This window comes from Falco punctatus, assembly GCF_963210335.1.
Source record: "Falco punctatus genome assembly, chromosome: 10".
NCBI classification, from domain to species: Eukaryota; Metazoa; Chordata; class Aves; order Falconiformes; family Falconidae; genus Falco; species Falco punctatus.
In genome coordinates, this window is record NC_137590.1 from 19383396 (window position 1) to 19410021 (window position 26626).

Below are 26626 nucleotides of genomic sequence, written 5' to 3' on the forward strand. Positions count from 1 at the left end.
CCGTGGGTGCCGTGGCGAGCGCAGCCCCCCCCCGTGCCCCACGATACCATCAGCCTGGCTCAGCCACCACAGGATGGGTGGCAGCAGGAAGCCAGCACATGATGGTGAGATGCCATCGCGGGGACAATGCCAAACCGTGCCCCCCCCCCCCCCAGCACCCACTGGCACAGTCACACCACACACAGATCTATGCCCCTGCCCAGGGGGTCCGCGCTGTCTCCAGACCCCCACTCTGATGCTGTGTGGGGTCCAGCAGCGGGTGGCCATAGGTGAGAGCGGGTCCTGCCCCATGGCCACCCCCCTGCCCCATGGCACTGCCCCAGAGCGCTGATAGTGCGGCCGTTTCCGCTCTGCCTGCGGCTGTTGCTAATGGGGTTCCCTGCCCCCCCCCCCCACAGCTGGGTGGGGAAACTGAGGCAGGGCTTCCCCCCCCCCCAGAGCTCCCTGCAGGCACAGACCCAGCGCCTGGGTGGGGGGTGAGAGGTTTGAGGGGGGTCACTGCCGGAGGAGGGGGGGGAGAGAGGGGGCAGAGCTTCACCACTGCAGCCCCTCCCACCCGCTCCCACATATAGGGCGCCCCACAGCTGGGTGCCCCCCACCTGCCGCCTCTGCCTGTGCTCTCCCCACTGTTAAGGTAGGTCCTACGTTATTTACTGCCCTGGAACCCCGCAGCAGGGGCTGGTGGGGTACCCCCAGGCTCGGCCGGGGCAGATGGAGTCGGTGGGCACATGGTGGCACAGCTGGTGGGGGACAGAGATGCCACAGAGGAGAGTGGGGGGGGGCACCCCAAAAGGAGGGCAGAGCAGGAGTAAGCCAGGCTGCCGCAGGGCAGAGGGCCTCTGGGGTGGCCCTGGGTGGGCACCAGCATGGTGCTGCAGGATGGGGTGACACGGGAGGGGGTGACACGGGAGGGGGTGAGACCAAAGGGACATGGGAAGAGGTGACACCAAAGGGGGTGACACCAAATGGGGTGGCACCCCTTCCCGCAGCCCTGAGCTGCCCACGCCGCCTGCAGTGCTGGAGTCCGGGCGATGGAGCTGAACGCCACGCTGTTCCCCCCGCTGCTCCTGCCACCCCCCGGCACCCTGACGTGGGACAGGCAGCTGCAGGTGGCCTGCGCGGCGCTGGGGCTGCCCGCCAACGCCTTCACCCTCTGGCTGACGGGCTGGCACCTGCGCTGCCGGGGACTGGCCGCCTTCATCTTCAGCTTGGCCACCTCCGACTTCCTCTTCCTCGCCAACTCGGTCCTGCAGATCTGGTCAGTGGCCCACCGTGACCAGGGGCCTCTGGACACCCCGCTGTGCCGCCTCCACCGATTCCTCAACGGCTTGGGCTACTACAGCGGGCTCTTCTTGCTGGCGGCCATCAGCCTGGACCGCTGCTTGCTGGTGGCCGCCCCGCTCTGGTACCGGTGCCGGCGGCCGGCCCGCTTGCCCGTGGTGCTGTGCGTGGGCACCTGGCTGGTGGCGGGTGGCTGCAGCGTGCCCGACGCAGTGCTGTCGTTGGCAGACGAGCTGCTGCCCGGGTTGGTGGTGTGCCGGAGAGAGAGGGGGAGCTGGGATGTGCCGTTGCGTTGGCTGGAGGTGGTGGTGGAGGGGCTGCTGCCCTTCTGCGTGGTGGTGGCTTGCCATGGGGTGGCCCTGGTGCTGGCCCGGTGCCGGAGCAGCCGAGGCGGCCACCCGCTCACCCGTTTCCAGTACATCGTGGTGGCCACGCTGAGTGCCTACGTGGTGCTGCATCTGCCCTTCCAGGTCACCCAGCTGCTGCACCTGGTGGTCTCCGGGCCCCCTGACCACCTACTCTACCTGCTGGGGCTGGCCTTCAACCTCAGCAGCTGCCTCAACCCCTGCCTCTACCTGCTGCTCAGCTCCCGCACCTGCCATCACCTCACCTGCCTGCCACGGGCGGCCCTTGCCCGCCTGCTGCCTGCCACCAGCACCCCTGTGCCACCCACTGCCCTCAGCCCCGTGCCGCCCGCCACTGGCACCCCTGTGCCACCTGGCACCAGCGTCTCTGCGCCACCCTCCACCGTCACCACCACGCCACCCACTGCCATCACCCCTGTGCCACCCACTGCCATCACCCCTGTGCCACCCACTGCCATCACCCCTGTGCCACCCACTGCTGTCACCCCTGTGCCACCCACCACCCTCGCCCACCTGCCGGCCGAGGCACCCGTGGGGTCCCCACCAGCAGCTCCATGAGCTGCAGCCCTGCCTGGCGCAGCGTGGGGTGGTGTGGGGCCAGGTGTGCCCCCACGTCCCCGCTGCGTCCCTGGCTGGGGAGACCCTCACCAGGCCCCACGCGTGGGCCAAGCCCCATGCCCACCCACCCACCCACCCAAACGGGGTCTTGGTGGGGCACAGCCACCCCTGGGGGCGTGGGGCACAGTGTGGTCCTGGGAGGCTCAGTGGGTCCCCACGGGAGACCCGTGCCCAGCCACCATGTGGGGGGGCCCTGCCCCACGGGGTGCCCTATGGGATGGCCCACGGGGACCCTGCCCCACGGGGAGCCCCCGCCCGACCCGATGCCCCCCCGCCCCCCAAGGTCCCGCCGCCCCCGGTGCCGTGGCCGCCCCCCCGGTCCCGATCCCGCCCCGCCCCCTGAGGCGCATGCGCGGGGCGGGGCGATCAGTCACTTCCGGCCCCGCCCACGCCGCCGCCGGCCCCGCGCGCCGCTGCCCGCTCCCACCGGCCCGGCCCGGCCCCGGCCCGCGGTGAGTGTGGGCCTGGCCTCGGCCCGGGCCCCCGGCAGAGCCCCCCCCCGGGCACGGCGGCTCCCGGTGCCGCGGGGGTGGGGCAGCCCCCGGGCCCGGCCGGGGGGCACCGACCCGGACCCGGACCCGGACCTGGAGCGACCGTCCCCGCCCCCATCCCTGTCCCCCGGGTCCCCATCCTCCTTCCCTGAGCCCACCCCTGGCCTTGTTCCTGTCGCCTCACCCAGCAGGGCCAGCCCTGTCCCCATCCCTGTCCTTGTCCCTGTTCCCATCCCTGTCCCCATCTCTGTCACCTGACCCAGCAGGGCCACCCGTGTCCCTGTCCCCATCCCTCTCCCTCACCCAGTAGGGCCACCCCTGTCCCTGTCCCCTACCCAGCAGGGCCACCCCTGTTCCCATCGCTGTCCTTGTCTGTGTTCCCATCCCTGTGCCTTACCCAGCAGGACCATCCCTGTCCTTGTCCTCGTCCCCATCCCTGTCCCTCACCCAGAAGTACCATCCCAGTCCCCATCCCTGTCCTTTTCCCTGTCCCCATCCCTGTCCCTCACCCAGCAGTACTATCCCTGTCCCCATCTCTGTCCTTGTCCCTGTCCCCATCCCTGTTCTGCTCCCCTGACCCGACAGTGCCATGCCTGTCCTTTCTGTTCCCATCCCTGTACCCAGGGGCACAGCCTTGTCCCTATCTCCATCTCTGGAGGGGCCACCCCTGTCCCCACAGCAGGAGGGACACTCCCTGTCCTGCTCCAAGCCCCCGTCCCCAGGATGCCCCCTGAGCCCCCCGCCATGGGGCAGGGCAGGGCAGGGTTTGTTTGCCTGGTGGGCACAGGGCAGCCCTGGCTTCGCACTGCCGGAAGGGGCCGAGCTACCCTTTACCCGGGGCAGGTGACAGGGATGGGGACAGGGACAAGCTCCCCCCACCAGCATTCCATCATCCTTAGTGGGGACACCCCCTTGCCCCAGGGCTGGGCGCCTCGAGCCACCTCCCCTGTCCCTGGCTGGGCCCTGGCTCTGCCCCACATTTTGGGGTGCCCACGGTGTGCCCGGAGCCCGGTGCTGACCGCAGCACGGGGTGCGCCCCAGCCATGTCGTTTCGGAAGGTGGTGCGGCAGAGCAAGTTCCGGCACGTTTTCGGGCAGCCGCTGAAGACAGAGCAGTGCTACGATGACATCCGTGTCTCCCGTGTCACTTGGGACAGCACCTTCTGCGCTGTCAACCCTTCGTTCGTTGCCATCATCGTGGAGGCCAGTGGTGGCGGCGCCTTCCTTGTCCTGCCCCTGCACAAGGTGCCGGCGGCAATACCGGGGTGCTGGTGTGGGGAGAGGGTCTGCACTGGTGAGTGACCCCCTCCCACCCCATGTCCCTTTGTCCCCAGACTGGGCGCATTGACAAGTCATACCCCACGGTGTGCGGGCACACGGGCCCCGTCCTTGACATTGACTGGTGTCCCCACAACGACCATGTCATCGCCAGCGGCTCGGAGGACTGCACCGTCATGGTGAGGGGGTGGCGGAGGGCTGGGGAGGGCGGAGGGCACAGGAAGGGGCCCCCACCTTTGCCCACTGCCCCGTCTGCCCTGGCAGGTCTGGCAGATCCCCGAGAATGGGCTCAGCCAGCCCCTGACGGAGCCGGTGGTGGTGCTGGAGGGGCACTCGAAGCGCGTGGGCATCATCACCTGGCACCCCACTGCCCGCAACGTCCTGCTCAGCGCAGGTACCGGGGGGCCACGGCAGTGGGGAGGGGGAGGTTCGCTGGGGGGACACACGTGGCCGAGGTGACCCACCTTCTCTCTCCCAGGCTGCGACAACGTGGTGCTGATCTGGAACGTGGGCACAGCGGAGGAGTTGTACCGCCTGGAGGGGATGCACCCCGACCTCATCTACAGCGTCAGCTGGAGCCGCGACGGTGCCCGCTTCTGCACCGCCTGCAAGGACAAGAGCGTCCGTGTCATCGACCCCCGCCGCGGCACCGTGGTGGCCGTGAGTCCCCGGGGGACCTGTCGCCCTGCCTGTGTCCCCAGAGTGCCATCTTGCCCTGGTCTTTGGTGGGAGACCCCCCCAGCCCTGCCCTTGTCCCCCGGTGCTCCCCACTGTCCCATGTCCCTTGGGTGCCCCTGTCCCCTGGGACGGTGGGATGGCACTGCTGACCCCCCCATCCCATCCCCAGGAAAAGGAGCGGGCGCATGAGGGTGCTCGGCCCATGCGGGCCATCTTCTTGGCTGACGGCAAGATCTTCACCACTGGCTTCAGCCGCATGAGCGAGCGGCAGCTGGCGCTGTGGGACATGGTGAGGAGGGCGCCGGGGGTCCCATGGGACCAGGTCAGGGTGCCCCACGGTGCTGACACGCTGCCCCACAGGAGAACCTGGAGGAGCCCATGGGGCTGCAGGAGCTGGACTCCAGCAACGGGGCTCTGCTGCCATTCTATGACCCCGACACCAATGTGGTCTACGTCTGCGGCAAAGTACGGTGTCCCCCACCTCGTCCACGCCCCCCCCCCTCACCCCAGACCCCCGCTAATGCCATGTCCCCAGGGCGACTCGAGCATCCGGTACTTTGAGATCACGGAGGAGCCGCCCTACATCCACTTCCTGAACACCTTCACCAGCAAGGAGCCGCAGCGGGGCATGGGCTGGATGCCCAAGCGTGGGCTGGATGTCAACAAGTGTGAGATCGCCAGGTGGGTGTGGGGACATGGGAGGACAAGCCTGGGGGCCCCCATTTCCCCCCCACAGCCCCCATGAACCCCTCTGTGTCCCCCCTGCTGCTGGCAGGTTCTACAAGCTGCATGAGCGCAAGTGTGAGCCCATCATCATGACGGTGCCAAGGAAGGTCTGTGGCAACTTGGGGGGTGCATGGTGGTGGGGTGCACCATCTTGGGGCACACAGCACTGTAGGGGTCCCTGGGCAGGACGTGGGGGCTGGTGGGTGTCCCTGGGTGGGAGTCCCTATGGGGGCTGGGTGGGATGTCCCCAAGAGCACTGATAGGGGTCCCTGGGCAGGCCATAATGGCTCAGAGAGAGTCCCCAGTCATGCTGGTGGGGGTCCCTAGGCAGAACACAGTGCCTGGGTGGGGGTCCCGGTGTGGCTGGGTGGGGTCCCTGGGTAGAACGCTGTGTCTGGGTTTGGGGGGTCCCCAGTCAGGCTGGGCGGGGGTCCCAGTGGGTGCTGTGTGGGATTCCTGGCCAGAACGTGGGGCTGAGTGGGGGTCTGCATGGGGGCTGTGTGGGGTCGCTGGGTAAGAACACAGTGCCTGGGTGTGGGGGTCCCCATGGGGGCTGGGTGAGTGTCCCCAGCAGGGTCCTGTCACCCCCTCTGATTGATGCTGGGGGGGGCCGCAGTCGGACCTGTTCCAGGATGACCTGTACCCCGACACGGCGGGCCCCGAGGCAGCGATGGAGGCGGAGGAGTGGGTGGCAGGCCGGACGGCGGGGCCGGTGCTGGTGTCCCTGCGCCAGGCCTATGTCCCCAGCAAGCAGCGGGACCTCAAGGTCAACCGCCGCACCCTCCTCCACGAGAGCCGCCCCCCTGCTACTGCCTCCGGCTCCACCACGCCGCCCAGCACACCCCCCGCTGCACCTGCCCCCACCCGCCTCAGCGCCCCCCCGGCCCTGGGCACCATCCCCACTGCGCCCACGGTATGTCTGGGGGGGACACAGAGGGGTGGGGCTATGGAGTGGGTGGGGCTACGGAGTGGGTGGGGTCTCTGGATGTAGCCATGCTGGGGAAATGGATGGGTTCTTGATGGGCGGTGGGTGGGACTAAGGCTGGGTGGGGCAGTGGGTGGGGTGGTGGGTGGGGTCAGTGTGGGTGGGATGGGGCAGTGGGTGGGATTTTCTGCATGGGTGTGGTCAGGGTGGGTTGGTGGGTGGGGTTGGAGCAGTGGGTGGGGTTATATGCGTGGGTGTGGCCCCGGGCATGGCTGACTGGGTGTGCAGGGCGGCGGGCGGCTGGAGGAGGTGCTGCAGGAGGTGGCGGCGCTGCGGGCACTGGTGGCGGAGCAGGGCCAGCGCATCGCCCGCCTGGAGGAGCAGCTCAGCCGCCTCGAGAACGGCCACGTCTAGGGACCAACCGCCCGCCCTCAGGGACCACCACCCCCAGGGGCTGCAGCTGGGGACCTTCCCCCACCCCCCGGCCCCCTGGCAGGGACCATGCCTGCGCCCTGGGGTCCCCCAAACCCTCTAACCCCCTGGGGTGCCCCTCCCGCCCCACCGCTGCTGGGTTCTTCTCCCGTCGGAGGGCTGGCCGCCCCCCTGGCAGCTCCCCCCTCACCCCCATTGCCTTACTGGGTGCTGCTCCCCCCAAATCATGGACCACTCTCTGCTCCCCCCCTCCCCGCCCCACATCCTCAGGCTGGGGGCTGCTCCTGGGATCAAACATTACCCCCTGCACCCCCCATCCCCGGGCAGCGTGGGGTCTTCTTCCCTTCCTGTGGGGCCAGGGCACAATCTGCCCCCCAACTGTGGAATATCGTCCCCCCTATAATTTGGGGGCTTCTTCACCCTCCCCCTCGTGCTGTGTCCCCCCCTCCTCCTTACAGTGCAGGGTCAGAAACTATATTTTCACTCCAAATAAAGGACTTTATAAGAAAAAGTGCTGGATGAGGCTGGGGGCTGGGGCAGAGGCATGCTGGAGCGCTATGGGGGGTTTGCTGTGGGGTTGGGGGGTTCATTGTAGGGCCAGGGAGCTCTGAAGGCTGCAGGGGCTGCGCTGGGGGGGGATGAGGGGGGGACAGGAAGGTGCAGCAGTCATGGGCACGAGCTCGCCTGCCTTGAGCAGGAAACGGGGGGATGTGGGGGCGCAGCTTTCCCCCCAGAGCAGTGCTGCACCCGCTGTGCCGTGGGGCAGGGGACGCCCATCGGCCTGTGTCCTATCACCCTGCGCAGGGGGGGGGCACCAGGGGGTTGGTGCCCCCAGAATGCTGGGCACAGCAGGGGGGGTTGGTGATCCCAGGGTGGTACAGGGACACTGGTGCCCCCAGGGTGGGGAGCTGGGGGGTCAGAGCGGGTCCCCAGGGCTAGCAGCCACCCTGGTGTGCTGGAGCGCAGGGTGCATTTTGGGTAGGCGGAGGGGGGGGGGGGGGGGCAGCATCTCGCCTCCCCTGCCCTGATACATCCGCTGTGCGGGGGCAGGAAGCGCCAGGGGGGCCCCCCAGCACAGATCGCACCCGTGGCATCAGGACCCGCGCCGGCAGCACCCGCTGATGGTGAGCACCCCAAAAGCGGGAGGGGAGGTGGGATGCCTGGCAACTGGGGGGACTGGGGTGGGGGTATTGCCCCAACTGGGAGTGAGTTGGAGGGGGGGGGGGGCAGGCCCTTCTCCAGCCTCAGTTTCCCCTGCTGAATCCCTGTGTGTGTGGTTGTGCTTCATTCAAATTTGGCTGCCTCTGGCTGGTGCTCTCCTAGGGGCTGATGGGGGGAGGGGGGGGGCAGAGCAGAGGTGGGTCCCTGGGGCAGAGCCCCTTACCACACCAGGACTGAGCCGGGGGGCAGTGGGGCCTGGCGGTGGGGGGGGGGCAGAGGGGTAGGTCTGGGAGGGGCTGAGGGCAGCACAGTGAGTCCACTGGGCAGGTTTGGGGGATCAGGGTAGTGTGGTGGGGTTTGGGGGGAGGTCAGGGTAGTGTGGTGGGGCTGGGGGGGGCAGAGCAGCATGGTAGGGTTGGGGGGCAGGTTAAGGGCATGAGGGTAATGTTGGGGGCAGGTTGTTGGGGTCAGGGTAGCATGGTGGGGTTTTGGGGGGGCAGGTTGGGGGGTCAGGGTAGCATGGTGGGGTTTGGGGGGGGCAGGTTGGGGGGTCAGGGTAGCATGGTGGGGTTGGGGGGCAGGTTGGGGACTTGGGGCCGGGGCAGAGGCTGTGGGTGCAGGGCTGTGGGGGCCCTGGAGCCACGGTGGGGGGTGGGTGCTGTGGGAGAGGGCGATGGGTGCTGTGGGGCCGCGCAGCCGTGCAGGGGGCCCTGTGCAAGGCGGGGGCGGCAGGACCCAGCTCCTCTCCCTCAGCACCTGCAGGTGCTTCAGCATCTGCCGACCGCAGCTTCCCGTCATGGGGCCACCGGCCCGGCACGCAGCGCCAGCGTGGGGCACAGCCCCAGGGCCCGCTGCCCTTCGCCCCAGCCCTACCCCATTTCCCGGGACGCCAGACCTGGGAAGGAGCCGGCCGGGCACCAGACACAGGGCGGTGACCCCGCTGCCCTCACCCGCAGGCTGGAGCGCGGTGGCACCCACCAGCACCGGTGCTGCTGGCGCTGGCCGGGCTGGCGGCGGCGGAGGAGCCGGCGGGGAACCGCAGCGACCGGGCAGTGGGGGCCCTGCTGGGGCTCCTGCTCTGCCTGGTGGTGGGGCTGGCCGTGGCCTGGCACCACCTCTGCCGGCTCTCGGCTGGCCACTACCACCCCCGGCCCCTGGGCCGCCGGGCGCTGGCGCTGCTGCGGGGACGCTGGCACCGGCTGCGGGGACAAGGTGACACCGCGGCCCAGCCTTGCCACGGGGACCGGGTGGCAGCGGCGGCCCCCCGCAATGAGGAGGAGGAAGAGCTGATGCCGTGGAACCAGGAGCAGCAGCTGGCGGAGGAGCGGAGGGAGGATGAGGATGAGCAGAAGGCACGTGACGGTGACGAGGATGAGGAGGCCGAGGCGACCGTGCAGGCCGGGGAGAGCCCCCCAGGCAGGGGGCAGGGGGCGGGGGGCAGCGCCGAGGCCCTGCTCAGTGACCTCCACGCCTTCTCGGGGACAGCGGCCTGGGGGGACACGCGGCCCCACCTCACCGCCCTGTGACCCCCGCCCTGCCCACAGGGACCCCCGCCCGCTGCCCGCCCACCCCCAGCACTGCCTCCCGATTGGCTGCACCCGCTGCGGCACCTGTCAATAAAACAGTGGCGCTGCCGGTCTGTGGCTGCCTATTGGGGGGGCGTGGCTTGCGGGGAAGTGGGTGGGGGCAAGGGAAGGGTGTGGCAGGGGTGGAGCTTGCACCCCACCCTGGCAGGGACCCGATTCCCCCCAGGGACCCACCCCCTCAGCACAGGACCACCACGGCCTCATCAAGTCTTTTAATTAGCACACATCCAGCAACCAGCCCGCCGCCGGGGGGGCCGCACCCCAGGGCCACACCCCAAGGGGGTCCCTGCCGCCACACCGTGGGGGTCCTGCTCCCCCGAACCCGACCCTGCCAGGCGGCAGGCAGGCCGTGCCAGGGGAGGGCCGTGCCCACAGCACCCAGAGCACAAACAGCATCGTGGGCCCCCCACACACACACCCCATGGGGGGCACCAGGCCCCTCCGCCATTGGCACCCGGTGTCTTCCCCCAGGTCGTGCCCCCACACACACCCCCACCGCTACCTGGGCACCCGCCCCCGCCCCCCCTTCTGCTTCTTGGCACCCACGGAGGTCTTGATGGGCAGCGGGGCCGTGCCCTCGGGCGGGGGGGGCAGGCTGGGCCCCAGCTCCATCAGCTCCCCTGTCGTCCCCGGCTTGAATGCCTCGAAGGGGGAGAACTTGACCGGGCTGGGGGAGGGGGGCACATGGGGGGTGAGGGGGGCACCTCCTACCCCCAGCACACCGCTGCTCGCCACAGACGAAGGGCAGGGGGGGCGGCTGGTGTGCTTCCCCACCCCGGCATGTGCCAGGGGCATCAAGCCCCCTCCATCCTCCCTGCCCCCCCCCCCCGCCCCCCCAGCAACATCCCCCCAGCCTGAATGCCCCAGCCCCTCTTCCCCCCTTGGTACCCACCCTGATTCCCCCATCCCAAAGCACTCCCACCTCCAACCCACTGCTGCCCCCCCAGCCCCCCCCATGCCCCCCGGGTACCTGACAGGGGTGCGGGGGCTGCTGTTGAGGCGGCGGGGGGAGCGCACCTTGGGCTGGAAGGAGAACCCCTCCTTGATGCTCTCCAGCACTGAGGGGGCCACGTAGGTGAAGCCCTGCAGGTAGGGGGGCGTCAGGGCGGGTGTCAGGGGGGGTGCTGGGTACCCCTCACAGGTGGCGTGGCCCCCCCGCCCCCTACCAGGAAGGCCTGGTTGGCACTCTCACTGATGGCGGCATCATCTGGGCTGTCTACAGGCGTCTGGCGGGTGAAGCGGGTGTCGAACTGGCTGACATCCTCCTCCGACTGCTGCGGGGGCAGGTGGTGGGTGCTCCTGCAGGGCCCCCCCAGCACCTGCCCAGCCCGTCCTGCCCGCTCCCCCCCCCAGCCCCTGCCATACCAAGCAGGGTTTGAAGGGGGGGTCCAGCCTGCGTGCCAGCAGGTCCTCCCAGTTGATGTGGCGGAAGAAGGGCTGCTTCTGCGTGCAGCAGGGGCGGGGGTGTCAGGCAGGAGTGGGGGGGTGTCTGCCGGGCACCCACCCCGCTGCCCACCCCTGCCTGTACCTGTACATCGGCGGCATCACCTGGCCCCCCACCAACCCGCTGGTTGGGGTTCCTCTTGAGGAACTGTAAGGGAAAAGGGGATGGAGAGGAGCACGGAGGGGGTGGATTATGGTAGGACCTACGTAAACAAGCTGGGGGGGGCAGGGGGTACCTTCTTGAGCAGGTCCCGTGCATCGGGCGTCAGGTACGGCGGCAGCACCAGCTTGCCCTTGAGGATCTTGTCGATGGTCTTCTTGCGGTTCTCGGCGGTGAAGGGGGGCTGTGAGAGGCGAGGAGGCCAGGTGGTGAGGAATGCTCAGCATCATGGCAATGGGGACCCCTCACCCACCCCTGGAACCCACTCCCCAGCTATCCGCACCGCCCCCCAGGGAGGAAAGAGCAGGAGTGGGACTTGCCGATCCTGTGAGCATGTCGTACATCAGGGCGCCCAGGCTCCACCAGTCCACCGCCCGGTTGTGCCCGCTGCGCACCAGGATCTCGGGGGCCCTGGGGGGTGCAGGGAGTGTGTGGGGGGATTCCCTGAGCAGAGGGGTGGGCCAGACTCCCACACCACCACCCTGGCGCTGCACCCGCCTCACATGTACTCGATGGTGCCGCAGAAGGTGTGGGTGACAGCCCCGTCATGGATCGACTCCTTGCACAGCCCGAAGTCCGTCAGCTTGATGTGGCCTGAGGGAGGTGGTGGTGGGGTCAGCACCAGCCCCAGAGACAGCCCCCCCATGCCCCCCAACCCACACAAAACCCACCTTGGCTGTTGAGCATGATGTTCTCTGGCTTAAGGTCGCGGTAGATGATGCCGTGGGAGTGCAGGTGGCCCAGTGCCAGCGTGATCTCGCTCAGGTAGAAACTGGGGGGGGGGGCTGTGAGCAACACTGTGGTCCCAGCCCGCCCACCCCGCTTCATCCCACAGCGCGCCCCCCCCCCCCCCCCCCCCATCCCACAGCCTCCCCCTCACCACATTCCTACCAGGCAGTGTCCTCCAGGAAGATGCCCTCCCGCTCCAGCTGCATGAAGAGCTCTCCACCTGCAAAAAGCCAGGTCAAGCGGGACCCCCTGAGCCCCCCTGGTCCCCCAAGACAACCCCCCACGGGCCCCCCCTTACCGCTGAGGCACTCCAGGATGAGGTAGAGCTTGCCACCCGTCTGGAAGGCATAGATGAGGTCAACGATGAAGGGGTGTTTGACGGCCTCCAGGATGTTCCTCTCAGCCCGGGTGTGCGCCGTGTCCTTGGCGTTGCAGGCGATCTTGGCCTGGGGGGGAGGCGGTGAGCGGGGGCTCCCCAGGGGGGCCGGGGGGGCTGGGGCGGCGCTACCTTCTTCAGGACCTTCATGGCGAAGATCTTCCCCGTGTTGGTGCCCTGCACTTTGCGGACCTGGAACACCTGGAAGGATGCAGGGCAGGAGGTTGGGGATGCTGTCAGGCAGTGACGGATTCACTCCCCGCTCGAGCCCCTCCAGCCCCCCCCACCTGCTGTGCCCCCCACCTTGCCGTAGCCACCCTTGCCCAGGACGCGGAGCAGCTCGAAGCAGTGGGGCCCGATGTGCTCGGGGCCGTTGTTGACACTGCTCTCCGAGATCTCAATCTCCTCGTAGTGCCCCACTGGCCTGTGGGGAGACAGGGTGAGAGGGGATTGACCCCCTGCCTGCCCCCCTGCCCGTCCCCCTGCCTGCCCCCACTTACTCCAGGCCGTTCCCCCGGGGCTCCAGCTCCATCTCCTGTGGGAGGGAATCCACCATCAGTGGCAGGCATGGGACCAGGGTGGGCAGGGGGCCAACAGCAGGCAGAGAGCCCACAACATGCAGGATGGCAGGGGACCCACGGCAGGATGGCAGGGGACCTACGGCAGGCAGGGGCCCGTGACAGGACAGCAAGCAGGGTGCCCATGGCAGGCAGAGATCCCACGGCAGGATGGCAGGCAAGGCGCCCATGGCAGGCAGGGGCCCCAGGGCAGGATGGCGGGCAGGGACCCCAGGGCAGGGTGGCAGGCAGGGACCCCAGGGCACGGTGGCGGGCAGGGACCCCAGGGCACGGTGGCGGGCAGGGACCCCAGGGCAGGATGGCGGGCAGGGACCCCAGGGCAGGATGGCAGGCAGGGACCCCAGGGCACGGTGGCGGGCAGGGACCCCAGGGCAGGATGGCAGGCAGGGACCCCAGGGCAGGGTGGCAGGCAGGGACCCCAGGGCACGGTGGCGGGCAGGGACCCCGCGGCGGGCTGGGACCCCACAGGGGGTGCCGGGCAGCGGGCAGAGCGGGCGGGGTGCCGTGCCCGGCCCAGCCGGATGTTTTTGGGCTGAGGCCGGGCCCTGCCCCGCGGAAGCGCCCCGCTCCCGCTGCCCGGCAGACTCCCCCAGCCGCCCCCCGGCCGGCCCGGCTGCGGCCCGGCCCCGCCACCGGCCGGACCCGGGTCCCTGCCCCTGTCCCCCCGCCCTCCGCCGCCCCCGGCCCCGAGCGGGCCCCGGTGCATCCCCGCGCTGTCCCCGGTGCTCCCCAGTCCCCCCCGCGTCCCGCTGCCGCTCACCTCCCCTTGGGTCCCGCTGCCCCCGCCCTCCTGCCCGGTCCCTGCTCCCCCACCCCCAGCGCCGCTGCCCCCTCCTCCCCGGTGCCGGTGCTCCCCCCCCCGGTGCCCGCCCCGGTGGCGGCTCACGGCGCCCAGCTCGGGCTCGTCCCCGTCGCTGCCCTCCTCGGTCTCCAAGTCGATGTCGAACACCCCCGCCATGACGGCGCCGTACCGGGACCCCGGCGGGCCCGGCCCCGCCCCGCCCCGCCCCGCCCCGCCGGCCCCGCCCCACCGCGCGTCACCGGGGGGACCCGGGCATCCCCGCCGCGGGGCACGCCGGGAGCTGTAGTCCCGCGGGAAGCGGGGGAACGAAGCGGGGTCCCGGGGCGGCGCAGGGCGGGGACCGCGCAGGGACAACGACAGAGCCAGGCCGGCCGCTCACAGCCTTTACTGGGGGGGTCCCGGGCGGCCCGGCCCCTTTGCGTCACTGTGACCTCATCGGCGACGCCGTGACGACGGCTGAGAGGGGAGGGGCGCCCCGGGGAGAGACGGAGACACCCCCCCCCGGCATCCCCCCCGCCCCACTCGGGGCCCCCGCGGGCTTCTAGGGCACGGGGGGGGCTGGCGGGGCGTGTTGCTGTGGGGCTGCGTGTTACTGAAGGTCACGGCCGCTACAGGGGCTGCGTGTTACTGTAGGGTCTCAGGCACTATAGGGGCTGCATGTTCGTGTAGGGTCTCAGGCACTATAGAGTGTGTTACTGTAGCATCTCAGGCGCTATAGGGGATGTTACTGTAGGGTCTCAGGCACTATAGGGGCTGCATGTTCATGTGGGGTCTCAGGCACTATAGATTGTGTTACTGTAGCATCTCAGGCGCTATAGGGGATGTTTCTGTAGGGTCTTAGGCGCTATAGGGGCTGCATGTTCATGTGGGGTCTCAGGCACTATAGATTGTGTTACTGTAGCATCTCAGGCGCTATAGGGGATGTTTCTGTAGGGTCTTAGGCGCTATAGGGGCTGCATGTTCATGTAGGGTCTCAGGCACTATACGGTGTGTTACTGTAGCATCTCAGGCGCTATAGGGGCTGCATGTTCATGTGGGGTCTCAGGCACTATAGATTGTGTTACTGTAGCATCTCAGGTGCTATAGGGGATGTTACTGTAGGGTCTCAGGCGCTATAGGAGCTGCGTGTTCTTGTAGGGTCTCAGGCGCTATAGGGGCTGTGTGTTATTGTAGTGTCTCGGGCACTATAGGGTCTGTTACTGTAGGGTCTCAGGCACCATACGGTGTGTTACTGTAGGGTCTCAGGCACTATACGGTGTGTTACTGTAGGGTCTCAGGCACTATACGGTGTGTTACTGTAGGGTCTCAGGCACTGCAGGGGCTGACTGTCGCTGTCGGGCTCGGTGCTGTCCCGCACTGTGGCAGCGCTGCCCTCACTCTCAGGGGCACACAGGGGGGTGTGCTGAGGGTCCCGGTTCTGCCAGGCCCTGCTGAGGCTGCCTGGTGCAGTGGGTCCCCGGGGTGGTCGGGGCAGGGTGCTGACCTGGTGTGTCCCTGCACTGTGCTGGGGCACCCAGCTGGGCCGCCTGTACCCCGTCCTGCATTGCATCAGGTCCCTGGGGCTGCTCTGTTATTGTAGAGCTCATTGTACAGGGCTGTTATCGTGGGGTCTCCCCACGCCAGTTTGTTACTGTGGGGTCTCCCCTTCAAGGCGTGTACTTGTAGGGTGTCCCTGCCACGCTGATTTGTTATTGTAGGGTCTCCCTGTGCTGGTTTGTTACTGTGGGGTCTCCCCATGCTGGTTTATTACTGTAAGGTCTCCTCATGCTGGTGGGTGCCAGCACACCCCAGGCTGCACCTACTGCTCTGGTGGGGTGGCCTGGGTGCTCTGGGGGGGCTGCCCTCACCCCCTGCCCTGAGGATGGCACAGGGAGGGCTGGGGGTCAGTGTCCCCCTGCATGTCCCCTGTCATGGGAGGGGCACTGGACCCCCCAGCTGTGGGGCAGGGGACCCTCGGCTTCGGGGTGCCAGGAGATGGGGTGCCAGGGCAGGGGAGATGGGGAGACCAGGGATGGGGAGTGTGGAGGGACCAGGGGGTGGGGTGCCAGGGGAGTAGGGGGCTGTTGGGGAGCAAGAAATGGGTAATGGAGCAGTGCCAGGGGATGGGGTGCCAGGGCAGGGGGGTGCCAGGAAATAGGGTGCTGGGTGCTGGGTTGGCAGAGCAGAGGGGTGCCAGGGCATGCGGTGTCAGGGTGATGGGGGGGATGCCAGGGCAGTAGGGAAGATGCCAAGGGGTGGGATGCCAGGATGGAGCTGGATGCCAGGGGATGGGATGCTAGGATGGCAGGAGGGGGGGACATGCCAGGGGCTGGGGTGCCAGGGCAGAGGACTGGGATCCAGGGGAGCAGGGGAGTGCCAGGGAACAGGGTGTCGGAGGTGCTAGGGGCTGGGGTGCCAGGGCAGCGGGAGGATGGCAGGGGAGGGAGTGTCAGGATGGAGGGGGATGCCAGTGGCTGGGGTGTCAGGGCAGGGGACTGGGATCCAGAGGGAGCAGGGGGGTACCACGGGATGGGGTGTCTGGGACTGGGGTGCCAGGGCAGTGGGAGGATGCCTAGGGCTGGGGTGTCCGGGCAGGGGACTGGGATCCAGGGCACTGCCAGGGGACCGGGTGCCGGGGAATGGGGTGCTGGGGACATGGCAGGGACCGGGGCGGCAGGGCTACGGGAGGGGGTGCCAGGGCAGCAGGTCAGTGCCCCTGCCCCCCACGCCCCCGCTGGCCCCGCTGCCTGCCCGGGGCTATTTGAAGTGGGATAGGAAATGCTCGACAGGGTAGCGGGGCGAGTCGATGCCCAGCGCCTGGCAGAGCCCCAGCAGGCGCAGGCAGGCTTCTGCCCGTGTCGCACCGCTGCAGGCGACACTCAGGCAGGGCTCCTCGTACTCGCCGGCCCCCGCCGTCTCCTCGAAGAGGCGGTTGAGGCGGACGAGCCCACGGCTCTGCAGTGCCCGCAGGGCCTCCAGCCCCCCCCCACCCCCCAGGGCCGGCCCGTGCTCCGAGCCCAGGCACATCACGCCGGCCAGGTGGGCACGGGGCGCGGGGCGAGCGGGCAGCACCGGCGGCAGCCCCAGCGCCACCAGCACAGCCGCCAGCAGCAGGTCGGGGCCATAGACCTCCCGGATCCAGTCGCGTAGGTAGAAGCCCCCCATGCGGGGGTTGATCTCCAGCAGGCGGGGACCCCCGGGAGCCAGTTTCAGCTCCACGTTGAAGACGCCGTCGCGCAGCCCGCAGGCCAGGCAGCACTGCAGGGCTGCCCGCACCAGCTGTGCCTGCCGGTCGGCGGGCAGGCAGGAGGGCAGGCAGGCGGCTGTCTCCAGGAAGGCGGGCAGGCGCGTGGGGCCATTGTCGGACACCCAAGCGCCCAGCAGCCGCCCCTCGAAGATCACCAAGTCGACGTCGTGCTCAGTGCCCGGCACGTACTCCATCAGTAGCATGGCGTTGCCCCAGCCCAGCCCGATGCCTGGGTGATCAGCGTCATCCCGCAGGTCACGCCAGAGCCGGGCGGCATGTGCGTGGCACTGCCCCGCGCTCTCCACTAGCCGAACGCCCACGCCGCCCGCCCCAAACTCCAGTTTGGCCACGGCGGGGAAGGGCATGGCACTGGCCGCCCGTTCCACGTCCCCGTGGCTCTGCAGCCTGCAGCAGGGCACGGCGAAGGTGGCGGGTGGCGGGCGGCCCCGGCGGCACCGCTGCAGGTGCTGGTGTGTCCGGCTCTTCTGCTTGGCCACGCGGACGGCAGCAGGCGTGGGGCCGCGTAGCCCCAGGCGCTGGCACACCAGTGCCGCCAGTACCACGCAGTCGTCCCAGTAGGAGAGGCAGGCGTGGGGCCGCAGCCCCCGCGCCTGCACCAGCTCCATCACCCGCTCTGCGTGCTCCTCATCCCGCCGGTGCTCCCGGCTGTCGTAGGGCAGGAAGGTCTGCACCAGCCCTGCTGCAAAGTGCTCCGGGTCCGACTCCACCAGGTGGATCTGCATCCCCAGAGAGGTGTCACTGCGGTTGGCAGGGCAGGAGGGGGACACCCACCCCTGACACCACAGCCGTGCCACCCTCCCCACTGACTCCCAGCAGCCGAGACACCACGTGAGGCATGGGCAGAGCTATGATGTGACTGCTGCGTGCAGGGTGGCACCTGGCGTTCACTCTGAAACCTACTGATGGCAGTGCCCAGCAGCCAGCAATCCCTCACCCTCAGGCCATAGTCACGGGCTGCGTCCCAGACGAAGCTCTTGCTGACGCCGCCGGCCCCGATGAGCAGGATGTCCTTGCCCTCGACCAGGTGACACTGCGCCTGGTGCAGCAGGGCCTCGGCCAGCAGCCGGGGCAGGTCACCAGGCGGCTCCCCCACAGCGCGCCCCATGGCCTCGGCCAGCAGGCAGGTCTCCAGGCACCGCTGGCTGTTGGTGGACAGGGCCACCAGCTCCAGGGTGCCATCCACGCACGCCAGCAAGAAGTCCACACCTGGGGATGGGGACACAGTGCTCAGCACCACAGGGGCAGCACCACCATCACAGGGTGCCCCCAGGGACCCTTGCTGTCGTCTCCCCCCCCCATGCTCACCTAGGAGGTCGGTGCGGGCGCGGGTGCCGCCATGCTGCTGGGGGCTCAGCTCGGCCTCGGCGGCCAGGAGGGCGGCCATGGCGGCCTCGGCGGCCCCCCGCAGCCGTGTGGCCAGGGCCTGCCGCTGGCTGGGGGCCACCACCCCCCACTGCTGCAGGCTGGAGTCCAGGCCCTGGGGCAGTGCTGCCCCGTGCCGCACCGGTGCCTCCGCGCGCCCCACGCCGCATGCCACCTGCGGGGACATGCCAGTGCAGGCATGGGGAAACATGCTGCCACCCTGTTGCCTGGGGACGCAAGCTGCCACCCAGTTGCCTGGGGACACCGGCTGCCACACCATCGCCTGGGAAAACAAGCTGCCACCAGGGCAGGGGAACACCGTCTACCACCCCATCACCTGGGGACATGGACTGCCGCCCCGTAGACTGGGGACAGGGGCTGCCATCAGGGCATGGGGACATCAGCTACCACCCCATAGCCTGGGGGCACAGGCTGCCACCAGGGCATAGGGACATGCACTAACCCAGGCCACAGGGACAGACTAATCCAGGGCATGGGGACATGGACAGCCACGCATGGCACTGGGACAGGGCATGCCATAGCCTAGGGACATCAGCTAACGCCAGGGGACAGGGACAGCGACACAGGGCATGGGGACATGCAGGGCCACCTAGGCATGGGGACAGGGATAGCCACACAAGGCATGGGGACATGGACAGCCACCATAGCCTGGGAACACGCAGGGCCACCTGGGCATGGGGACAAGGGCAGCCACACAGGGCAAGGGGACATGCAGGGCCACCTGGGCATGGGGACATGGATAGCCACACAACGCATGGGGATACATAGGGCCACCTGGGCATGGGGACATGGACAGCCACCATAGCCTGGGGACACATGCCACCACCCCATAGCCTGGCAAGACCCAGGGCCATGCCCCACCCGTGGGTGGGCTGCCCACAGCCATGGCCACCCTGCCCACCCACCCGCGGGGGCCCAGCTGTACCTGGCAGAGCTGGGGCCGGTCCCCCCAGGACCTGCAGACGAGGGTGCAGATGCGCAGAGCCACGGGCAGCCGCGGGGCTGGGCTGCCTGGGGGGCGAGGGACAGGGCAGGCACGACCGCCGCCGGGGACAAGGGTCCCTGCCCGACCCCCCTACCCCGTGGGCTTCTGGGGCCCTGCGTGGCACCGCAGTGGTGGCCCTGGCCAACCCCAACTCCAATGGACAGCGGGGCTCAGCATGGTCACTGTCACCCCCAGCCCCATGGGGCTGTAGGGAGTCAAAGGGGGTCACCCCACCACCCTGCCCTGCCCTGGGGCACCCCGGGGGTCCAGGGTGGCCACTGTCCTCCCACCCCTACCTCAGGGGACCCTGGGGGCCCAGGGTGACCTTTCCCCCCACCACCCCAAGAGACCCCAGGGGTCCACGGTGGCCAACTTTCCCCCTGCCCCAGGGCACCCCAGGGGTCCAGGGTGGCCACCTTCCTCCCCACCCCCAACCCAGGGGACTGTGGGGGTCCAGGGTGACCTTCCTCCCCCTCCCAGGTGACCCGCGGGTCCAGGGTGGCCACCTTCATACCCTGTCCAAGGAGCCCAGGGTTATGGGTGCTGCAGTGGCCACCCACCCACCCATCTCAGGGGATAGACACACGGCCAGCACAGCTGCAGGGAGCCTGGGGGGCCCTTCCCTCCCACCCCAGGGTGGTGGGCGCCCGAGGGCAGGGACCTTACGTGGGGGGGGCATGGGCAGGCGGGCAGTGGGCACCAGGGCCTCCAGCAGGACGCTGTCCTCCTCCCGCAGCCTGCGGAGCCGGGCACCCACTGCCTGTGCTACCGCTGCCCCCTCCTCCTTCCCGTGGGTGCTGTGGGCGCCCGTCCCGCGCCACCGCCACCCTGCCAGCCGCACCAGCACCTGCACACACCCTGTGTCACCCCACACCATGGCCACCCCACCAGCTGCACATGCCACCCTGTGCCACCCTGTGCCACCCAACCACCTGCATGCACCACTATGCCACCCCGTGTCATCCCACACCACGGCCACCCCACCAGCTATACATGCCACCCCATGCCACCCTACCACTTGCATGCACCACTGCACCACCACACACCACCACCCCACCCCATCCCAAACAGCCACCCCACCACCTGGGAACAGTTGTCACCCTATGTCACCCTGCTGGCATGTCACTCACAGGTGCCCCTGAATGCCTCATGGGTGCCCCCCCAGCCTTGTGCCCCTGCCGTGCCCCATGAGTGCCCCCACATGCCCTACTGTGCCCATGACCCTGACCCCTCCACCCCAGCCGTGCCCCAGGTGTCCCTGCCCACCCCTCCACTGTGCCCCTGGGTGCCCCCCGTGCCCCTGGGTGCCCCCATGCCCACCTGGCTGTAGGGCTCCATGGCAGTGCCCCCCAGGAAGGCGCCCACCTCCTCCTGCACCAGGCTCTCCTGGCCTTGGGGGTCCTCCAGCCGCACCAGCCTCACCCCAGGGGCCACTGGGTCTGTGGGCAGGTGGCCCCCTGGCCCCAGGACAAAGGCCAGGGTGGGAGGCACAGGCAGGCCAGCACGGGCCGCCAGCACCCAACGGGTGACCAGCGGGTCCTCGAGCCGGCGGGTGAGTGGGACCGAGCCCCCCGTGGGGCAGTCAAGGTCACGGGCTAGCTCGCCCACCCAGCCGCCATCAGAGCCCCCTGTCGCAAAGGTCCCTGTCACATAGTTGGCCCGGCGGGGGGGTGTGAAGGTCTCCAGGGTGCTGTGGCCCCCCTCCTTGAAGGAGATTCCCCGGGAGAGCAGCAGGGACCAGGCGCCTGGGGACGTTTCCGAGGGCACCCGGCTGGCCCAGCTGGGTGACAGGCACAGCACCATGGCACCTGTGGGCAGGCAGGGGCACGGGCAGTGGCTGTCCCCAGTCCCCTGCCCAAAGACCACTCGGGGGGGGGGGGGCAAAGGGGGCACCCACCCACTGAGGGAGCACTGGGGGTGTGATGCTGCAGCTGTCCCAGCACCCTGGGGTGGCATTTGCTGCTGACACTGGTGTGTACCGGGGTTAATGGGGCTGCAGATGCGGGGCACAGGCGGGGCTGGTGCCACTCTCATGCCCTGCCTCAGTTTCCCTTCCAGTCCCAGTCATGCAGGCACAGGTGGGTGTGGGGAAGATCTCAGCCTGGGGTTGGAGCAGCCAAGTGGGATGTGGGGAGCACCTGCTGTGGGTTCACGGGTGTCTCATATGGAGTGGGGAAGAGGGGGCCCTACCCACCTGGGCAGCGGGTGCCACCCTCCAGCAGGATGGGCAGGAAGGCGGTGGGGGAGCCCAGGATGCAAACGGTCATGTCCAGTGGTCCAAATCCTGCCAGCGAGGTAAGGGTTAACAGCCTTGGGACGGGGACCCTATGTCATTCTGTCCCTGGCACACCAGCTCAGGCATGAGCCCCCAGTCACCCCAGTGTCCCCCGCCTGGCACCGTGCCCCAAGCACCACCCTTGTCCCTGCCACCCCCATGTCCCCCGCCTGGCACCGTGTCTCCCTCACCATCCCAGTCCCTGCCACCCGTGTCCCCAGCCTGGCACCGTGCCCTTAGCACCACCCTTGTCCCTGCCACCCCCGTGTCCCCAGCCTGGCACCGTGCCCTTAGCACCACCCTTTTCCCTGCCACCCCCATGTCCCCAGCCTGGCACCATGCCCCCAGCACCACCCTTGTCCCTGCCACCCGTGTTCCCAGCCTGGCACCGTGCCCCCCTTGCCACCCCCGTCCCTGCCACTCCCATGTCCCCAGCCTGGCACCATGTCCCCAGCACCACCCTTGTGCCTGCCACCCCTGTATCCCCAGCCTGGCACTGTGCCCCCTTTGCCATCCCAGTCCCATCACCCCAGCCTCCCTTGCCCTATGCCCCCCACCCCAGCCTCCCTATTGCCCCCCGTGCCCCCCACCTGTGCGGGGCTCTGCTGAGCAGTCCAGCGTGTGGGGGAGCCCCTCCTGGAGCAGGGCGCTCTGGAGCAGCTCATAGGCATGGGTGGCACAGTCGGGGTCCCCGCTGTCCTCGGGCATCTCTCCATCAGGGGCTTCGTCCTCCAGCCAGCCTGGGCACAGTGCCTCCGGCCCGGCCCACTCCTGCTCCTTTGGGCTTGGGGCTGGCTCTGCGCTCATCTGCTCCACCGAGAGCTGCAGGGAGCAGTGACAGGGCTGGCACGGGGCTGGCACGGGGCTGGGAAAGGGCTGGCATGGGGCTGGGAAGGGGCTAAAGGGGTGGGAAGGGGCTAAGAGGCTGGCACGGGGGTGGCATGGGACTGGAAAGGGGCTAAAGGGCTGGCATGGGGTTGGCATGAGGCTGGCACGGGGCTAAGGGGCTGGCACAAGGCTTAATGGCTGGCACTGGGCTAATGGGTTGGCACAGGACTGGCATGGGGCGACGGGGCTGGTAGGGGGCTAATGGGTTGGCATGGGGCTGCCACAGGCTGGCACGGGGCTAAGGGGCTGGCATGAGGCTGGCGTTGAGCAGACACTGGGTGGGCAGGGGGGTAGGGTGCTGCCATGGGGACACAGGGCAGCCACGGGGCTAAGGGGCTGGCACGGGGCAGAAGGGCACAGGGTGCCACTGCCCACACGTGGGTGCGGGTGTCAGGGTGCTGGGGGGCTGCGGGTGCCGGGCATGGAGCCACCGCCTTGGGGATGGCGGGGCAGTGCCAGCCATCAGGGCTGCCAGCTCCCAGACAAAGCGTCCCCTTGTCCCCACGGGGTCACGCGGCGGGTGGGCACAGCGCGCCTCGCTGCCCGCTGCCCCATGGCAGTGCTCGGCACCACCGGGGCTTACCGGGGCTGTGCCCCACCGGGATGGGGCACCCACCTCTGCCCGGATTCCCCCACCCAGGGGCCACTCACCATCCTGATGACTGAGGGGCTGCAAGAGACGGATGGGCAGAGTCAGTAGGACTCCCCGGGGACCCGACACCCCCAGCCACTAGGGAGCCCTCCCCACCTCCAGCCCCCCCGGGGGCACCCCTCCTGCATCACCCACCAGGGCCAGGCACCCTTTCTGGGGCACCCCTCAGTGCCAGCCTTGGTGACCCCTGGTTGTCCCCTCGGTGCCAGCCCCGCTGACCCTGGCAGCTCCAGCTGAGCCCAAACAGGGATTAATGTAATCCCATGCCAGCTCAGCACAGCCGGGGACAACCCCTGCCTGGGGTGCCAAGGTGCCCTGGGGGTGCGGACCCAGGCACCCAGGGTCACCACGCCGTGGGGTGCCTGAGCTCCCCGTGGGGTACCCAGCAGACCTGAGCACAGAGGGAAACTGAGGCACGGAACTGAGTGGAGCCCGCTAGCAGCCACCCACCCTGGCTCCCCCAGCCCAGCCTCACGGCAGGCCAGGACCCCAGGGGCCAGGGGGATGGTCCCCATCGGGTGGCCAGGACCTGGTGACAGGGTTAGGCGCCACATGGCTCTGTCCCCTGCCCGCCAGTGAGTGCCTGCCAGCACAAGGACCCCCCAAGACCCAGACACGGGGCAGCCACAGAGGTCCCGGCGGGTCCACACTCCCCTCATCAGCCTGGGGACGACCCTGTGCCCCCTCCACCCCCAGCTGGGGGATGACCCTGCGGTCCCAAAGGTGGGACAGCTGTGTCCCCCGCGCTTGCCCCGGTACCTTGAGGTGGGAGCCGTGGCCTGAGAGTGCACAGGGGACGAGGGCTCAGGGACACCTGGCACAGGAGACACTGGTCAGCTCTGGCCTTTAAACCCCACCGCGCCACCCCAGGGTGCCCAGCCCCGGCCCCGTGCCCCGGATTAGGTGGCGGGCATGGCAGGCGGCACAGAGCCCCATTGTCCCCTCTGCGGCCGGGGGGACACGGGCACCTGGCACCGGGCACTGGCACCCCTGCCCTGAGCCAGGCTTGCACCCCTGCCTCTGGCCTTGTCCCCGTCCCCAGGGACAGCCGGGACAGCAGGAAGGCTGTGGGGGCACACTGCCGCAGCGGCTCAGGCTGCTAGCGTGTCCCTGTCCCCCTGTCCCTGTCCCCAAGCTGGCCAGGCTGGGCACAGCCCCCCCGCCCCGTCCCCCTCTCCCCAGCACGGTGGAGCTGCCAAGCCGCACGTCCCCCGGCTTAGCTCCAGCTGCCCACGGCGTCACTGTCACCGTCACCGGCAGGCACAGAGCCACCAGCACGGCCACCACGCCGCAGAGCCCTGCACAGCCTGCCACCCACCGCCACCCAGCTACACCCGGCACTGCCACCGCCTGCGCACCCACCCCGGCACCCCCATGGCCACAACCGCCCCACAGGCTGGGGCATGCAGGGCCCACACGCCTGCACATGCACACACGTGTGCACACACACAAGGGGGCACACACACACGCATGCATGCACACAGACACACTCAGACGTGTACACAGGCAGGCATGCACAGATGGGCGTGCAGACGTGCACACACACATGCAAACTCAGGCACACTCACCCACACAAGTGCACATGCACACAGGCACTGACATGCACACGCACACGTGCATGAACACATAGACACAAACAGGTGCACACACGTGCACACATGCACACACATGCGTGCACACATGCACACACAGACACACACGCACACACACAGAGGCATGCACACATGCACAAACACACGCACACATGCACACACATGCATGCACACATGTGCACACATGCACACATATACATGCAGACACACATACACACGTGTGTGCACACAGCCATGCCCACACCCACGCACACACATGCATGCCCACTTGTGCACACCCCCGTCCCCACTCGGGTCCCGCTGCCCCTGCACCGCTCCTTCAGCTCCAGCGCCCTCCCCCCCCGAAACACCCCGCACCCCCGCCCCGCCCGCACCCCACTGCTCCCGCTCAGCACCCACCGGCGGTGACAGTGACGGTGGCGGTGCCGGTGGCGGTGGCAGCGGCAGGGGCGGAGGCGGTCGCTCTGTCCGGTGCTGTGGCGCCCCGCGCAGCGGTTCTGCCCGCTCCGGTGCCGGCGGCGGCTCCTGCCCGGGCGGGGCGGCCCCGGGGAGGGGCGGGGCGGGGCCGGGGGGCCCCGGGGAACCGGCGCGGAGGCGCAGGGTGTGGAGCGGGGGGGACCGGGGGCCAGGGCCAGCCCGGCGGGGTCACCCGGGGCCGGCTGTAAAACTGACACCGCCGAGCAGAAATGTCAGGGCTGGGGTCAGGCGGTGCCCCCCCCGCTCGGAGCTATTCCCGACCGCTCGGCACGGCGTGGCACGGCACACGGGGAATGGCACAGCATGGCGCACGGGGAGTGGCATGGCATGGCACGGCACAGCACAGCATGGCATGGCACGCAGGGAATGGCTCAGCATGGCATGGCATGGCATGGCACGCAGGGAGTGACACGGCATGGCACACAGGGAGTGGCATGGCACAGCACAGCACAGCATGGCATGGCCCGCAGGGAGTGACATGGCATGGCACACAGGGAGTGGCATGGCACAGCACAGCACAGCATGGCATGGCACGCAGGGAATGGCTCAGCATGGCATGGCATGGCATAGCATGCAGGGAGTGACATGGCATGGCACACAGGGAGTGGCATGGCATGGCACAGCACAGCATGGCATGGCATGCAGGGAATGGCTCAGCATGGCATGGCATGGCATAGCACGCAGGGAGTGACATGGCATGGCACACAGGGAGTGGCATGGCACAGCACAGCATGGCACACAGGGAATGGCACAGCAAGGCATGGCATGGCACACAGGGAATGGCACGGCATGGCACACAGGGGATGGCTCAGCATGGCATGGCATGGCATGGCACACAGGGAATGGCATGGCACACAGGACGTGGGGAATGGCACAGGGAACAGCACAGCATGGCTTGGCACAGCACATGCCATGTGTGGCACAGCATGGCCCAGCCCAGTGTAGGTAGTAGCAGTGTTGGTGCCACCCATGGTGTCCCTGCTGCCTGCTTATCTGGGCCCTATCTTGGGGACTGATTAATGACTGCTGCAGGCAGGGGGACAGGCAGGGGACAGGAGGGCAGGCAGGGGAACAGACAGGGGACAGGGGACAGGCAGGGGACAGACAGGGGAACAGGCAGGGATGCAGGCCAGGGTGCCCATGGGAGCCCTGGCTTCATGGTGGCCCTGGGGACATCGAGGTGGCAACAGCCTCCTGGCAACGCCCCGGGGCTGTTCCCAATAGGGCCCCACGGCCCCGCAGAGGGGGGGCAGGGCCTGAGCAACCCTTGGGCTCTGCTGGGCACCGCGTCCCCCGTGTCCCTTCCATGCCCCACTCTGTCCCCACGTGTCCCCGCCATGCCCCCCTTTCCCCACCGTGTCCCTTCCTTGTCTCCATGTGTCCCCTCTATGTCCCCCCTTTCCCCACTCTGACCCTCCCTTGTCTCCCTGTGTCCCCTCCATGTCCACCCCGTGCCCCCTCTGTCCCCCTGTGTCCCCACCTAGTCCCCTTGTGTGTCC

The 26626-nt window shown here is 69.0% G+C and overlaps 5 protein-coding genes across 12 annotated transcripts; 3 read left to right on the plus strand and 2 right to left on the minus strand.

Annotated features, from left to right (window-relative positions):
- Positions 1-24: 24 nt before the first annotated feature.
- GPR152 (G protein-coupled receptor 152) lies at positions 25-2690 on the plus strand. The gene is made up of 2 exons (XM_080404263.1): positions 25-634; positions 1016-2690. Exon 2 carries the CDS (start codon positions 1032-1034, stop codon positions 2202-2204), a length of 1173 nt encoding a protein of 390 aa, XP_080260389.1. The 5' UTR covers positions 25-634; positions 1016-1031; the 3' UTR covers positions 2205-2690.
- CORO1B (coronin 1B) lies at positions 2634-7304 on the plus strand. The gene is made up of 11 exons (XM_080404264.1): positions 2634-2716; positions 3797-3999; positions 4089-4211; positions 4297-4426; positions 4511-4692; positions 4880-4999; positions 5071-5175; positions 5246-5391; positions 5486-5543; positions 6053-6349; positions 6650-7304. Exons 2-11 carry the CDS (start codon positions 3799-3801, stop codon positions 6773-6775), a joined length of 1488 nt encoding a protein of 495 aa, XP_080260390.1. The 5' UTR covers positions 2634-2716; positions 3797-3798; the 3' UTR covers positions 6776-7304.
- A 457-nt stretch (positions 7305-7761) lies between these two features.
- Positions 7762-9589, plus strand: PTPRCAP (protein tyrosine phosphatase receptor type C associated protein). The gene is made up of 2 exons (XM_080404267.1): positions 7762-7917; positions 8911-9589. The coding sequence occupies exons 1-2, from the start codon at positions 7915-7917 to the stop codon at positions 9478-9480; spliced, it is 573 nt and encodes a 190-aa protein (XP_080260393.1). The 5' UTR covers positions 7762-7914; the 3' UTR covers positions 9481-9589.
- Positions 9590-9923: 334 nt separating this feature from the next.
- On the minus strand, positions 9924-13894 carry RPS6KB2 (ribosomal protein S6 kinase B2). 7 transcript variants are annotated; one of them, XM_080404262.1, is made up of 15 exons: positions 13713-13888; positions 12749-12783; positions 12552-12672; positions 12381-12449; positions 12171-12318; positions 12035-12092; positions 11815-11915; positions 11647-11737; positions 11464-11554; positions 11220-11327; positions 11069-11131; positions 10906-10983; positions 10707-10814; positions 10511-10623; positions 9930-10207 (listed from the first exon to the last, which is right to left on the minus strand). In XM_080404262.1, exons 1-15 carry the CDS (start codon positions 13782-13784, stop codon positions 10039-10041), a joined length of 1425 nt encoding a protein of 474 aa, XP_080260388.1. In that variant the 5' UTR covers positions 13785-13888; the 3' UTR covers positions 9930-10038. The 7 variants fall into 7 exon arrangements, with proteins under 7 accessions (XP_080260386.1, XP_080260385.1, XP_080260387.1 ...); XM_080404260.1 differs by having other exon boundaries at positions 9924-10207; positions 12035-12318; positions 13713-13894; XM_080404257.1 differs by lacking the exon at positions 13713-13888 and having other exon boundaries at positions 9928-10207; positions 10707-10811; positions 12749-13242.
- A 222-nt stretch (positions 13895-14116) lies between these two features.
- Positions 14117-25513, minus strand: CARNS1 (carnosine synthase 1). Of its 2 annotated transcripts, XM_080404255.1 has the most exons (11): positions 25050-25362; positions 23818-23872; positions 23058-23076; positions 22109-22340; positions 21438-21527; positions 20564-21051; positions 19910-20090; positions 19184-19269; positions 18181-18412; positions 17810-18081; positions 14117-17591 (listed from the first exon to the last, which is right to left on the minus strand). In XM_080404255.1, exons 3-11 carry the CDS (start codon positions 23058-23060, stop codon positions 16365-16367), a joined length of 2811 nt encoding a protein of 936 aa, XP_080260381.1. In that variant the 5' UTR covers positions 23061-23076; positions 23818-23872; positions 25050-25362; the 3' UTR covers positions 14117-16364. The 2 variants fall into 2 exon arrangements, with proteins under 2 accessions (XP_080260381.1, XP_080260380.1); XM_080404254.1 differs by lacking the exon at positions 23058-23076 and having other exon boundaries at positions 14118-17591; positions 25050-25513.
- Positions 25514-26626: the final 1113 nt, after the last annotated feature.

Excerpts from the sequence above, each read along its gene's own strand:
- GPR152 (XM_080404263.1), top strand. The coding sequence starts at position 1,032 with ATGGAGCTGAACGCCACGCTGTTCCCCCCGCTGCTCCTGCCACCCCCC.
- CORO1B (XM_080404264.1), top strand. The coding sequence starts at position 3,799 with ATGTCGTTTCGGAAGGTGGTGCGGCAGAGCAAGTTCCGGCACGTTTTC. Across the intron at positions 5,000-5,070 it reads AGCTGGCGCTGTGGGACATG|GAGAACCTGGAGGAGCCCAT; the intron begins GTGAGGAGGGCG and ends GCTGCCCCACAG. Across the intron at positions 5,544-6,052 it reads TCATGACGGTGCCAAGGAAG|TCGGACCTGTTCCAGGATGA; the intron begins GTCTGTGGCAAC and ends GGGGGGCCGCAG.
- CARNS1 (XM_080404255.1), bottom strand. Across the intron at positions 21,528-22,108 it reads CTCAGCAGAGCCCCGCACAG|GATTTGGACCACTGGACATG; the intron begins GTGGGGGGCACG and ends CCTCGCTGGCAG. Across the intron at positions 21,052-21,437 it reads GGGTGGCACCCGCTGCCCAG|GTGCCATGGTGCTGTGCCTG; the intron begins GTGGGTAGGGCC and ends GCCTGCCCACAG.
- RPS6KB2 (XM_080404256.1), bottom strand. The coding sequence starts at position 12,996 with ATGGGCGCCTTGCCTGCCATCCTGCCGTGGGATCTCTGCCTGCCATGG. Across the intron at positions 12,093-12,170 it reads CATCCTGGAGTGCCTCAGCG|GTGGAGAGCTCTTCATGCAG; the intron begins GTAAGGGGGGGC and ends GGCTTTTTGCAG. Across the intron at positions 11,555-11,646 it reads TGCGGCACCATCGAGTACAT|GGCCCCCGAGATCCTGGTGC; the intron begins GTGAGGCGGGTG and ends TGCACCCCCCAG.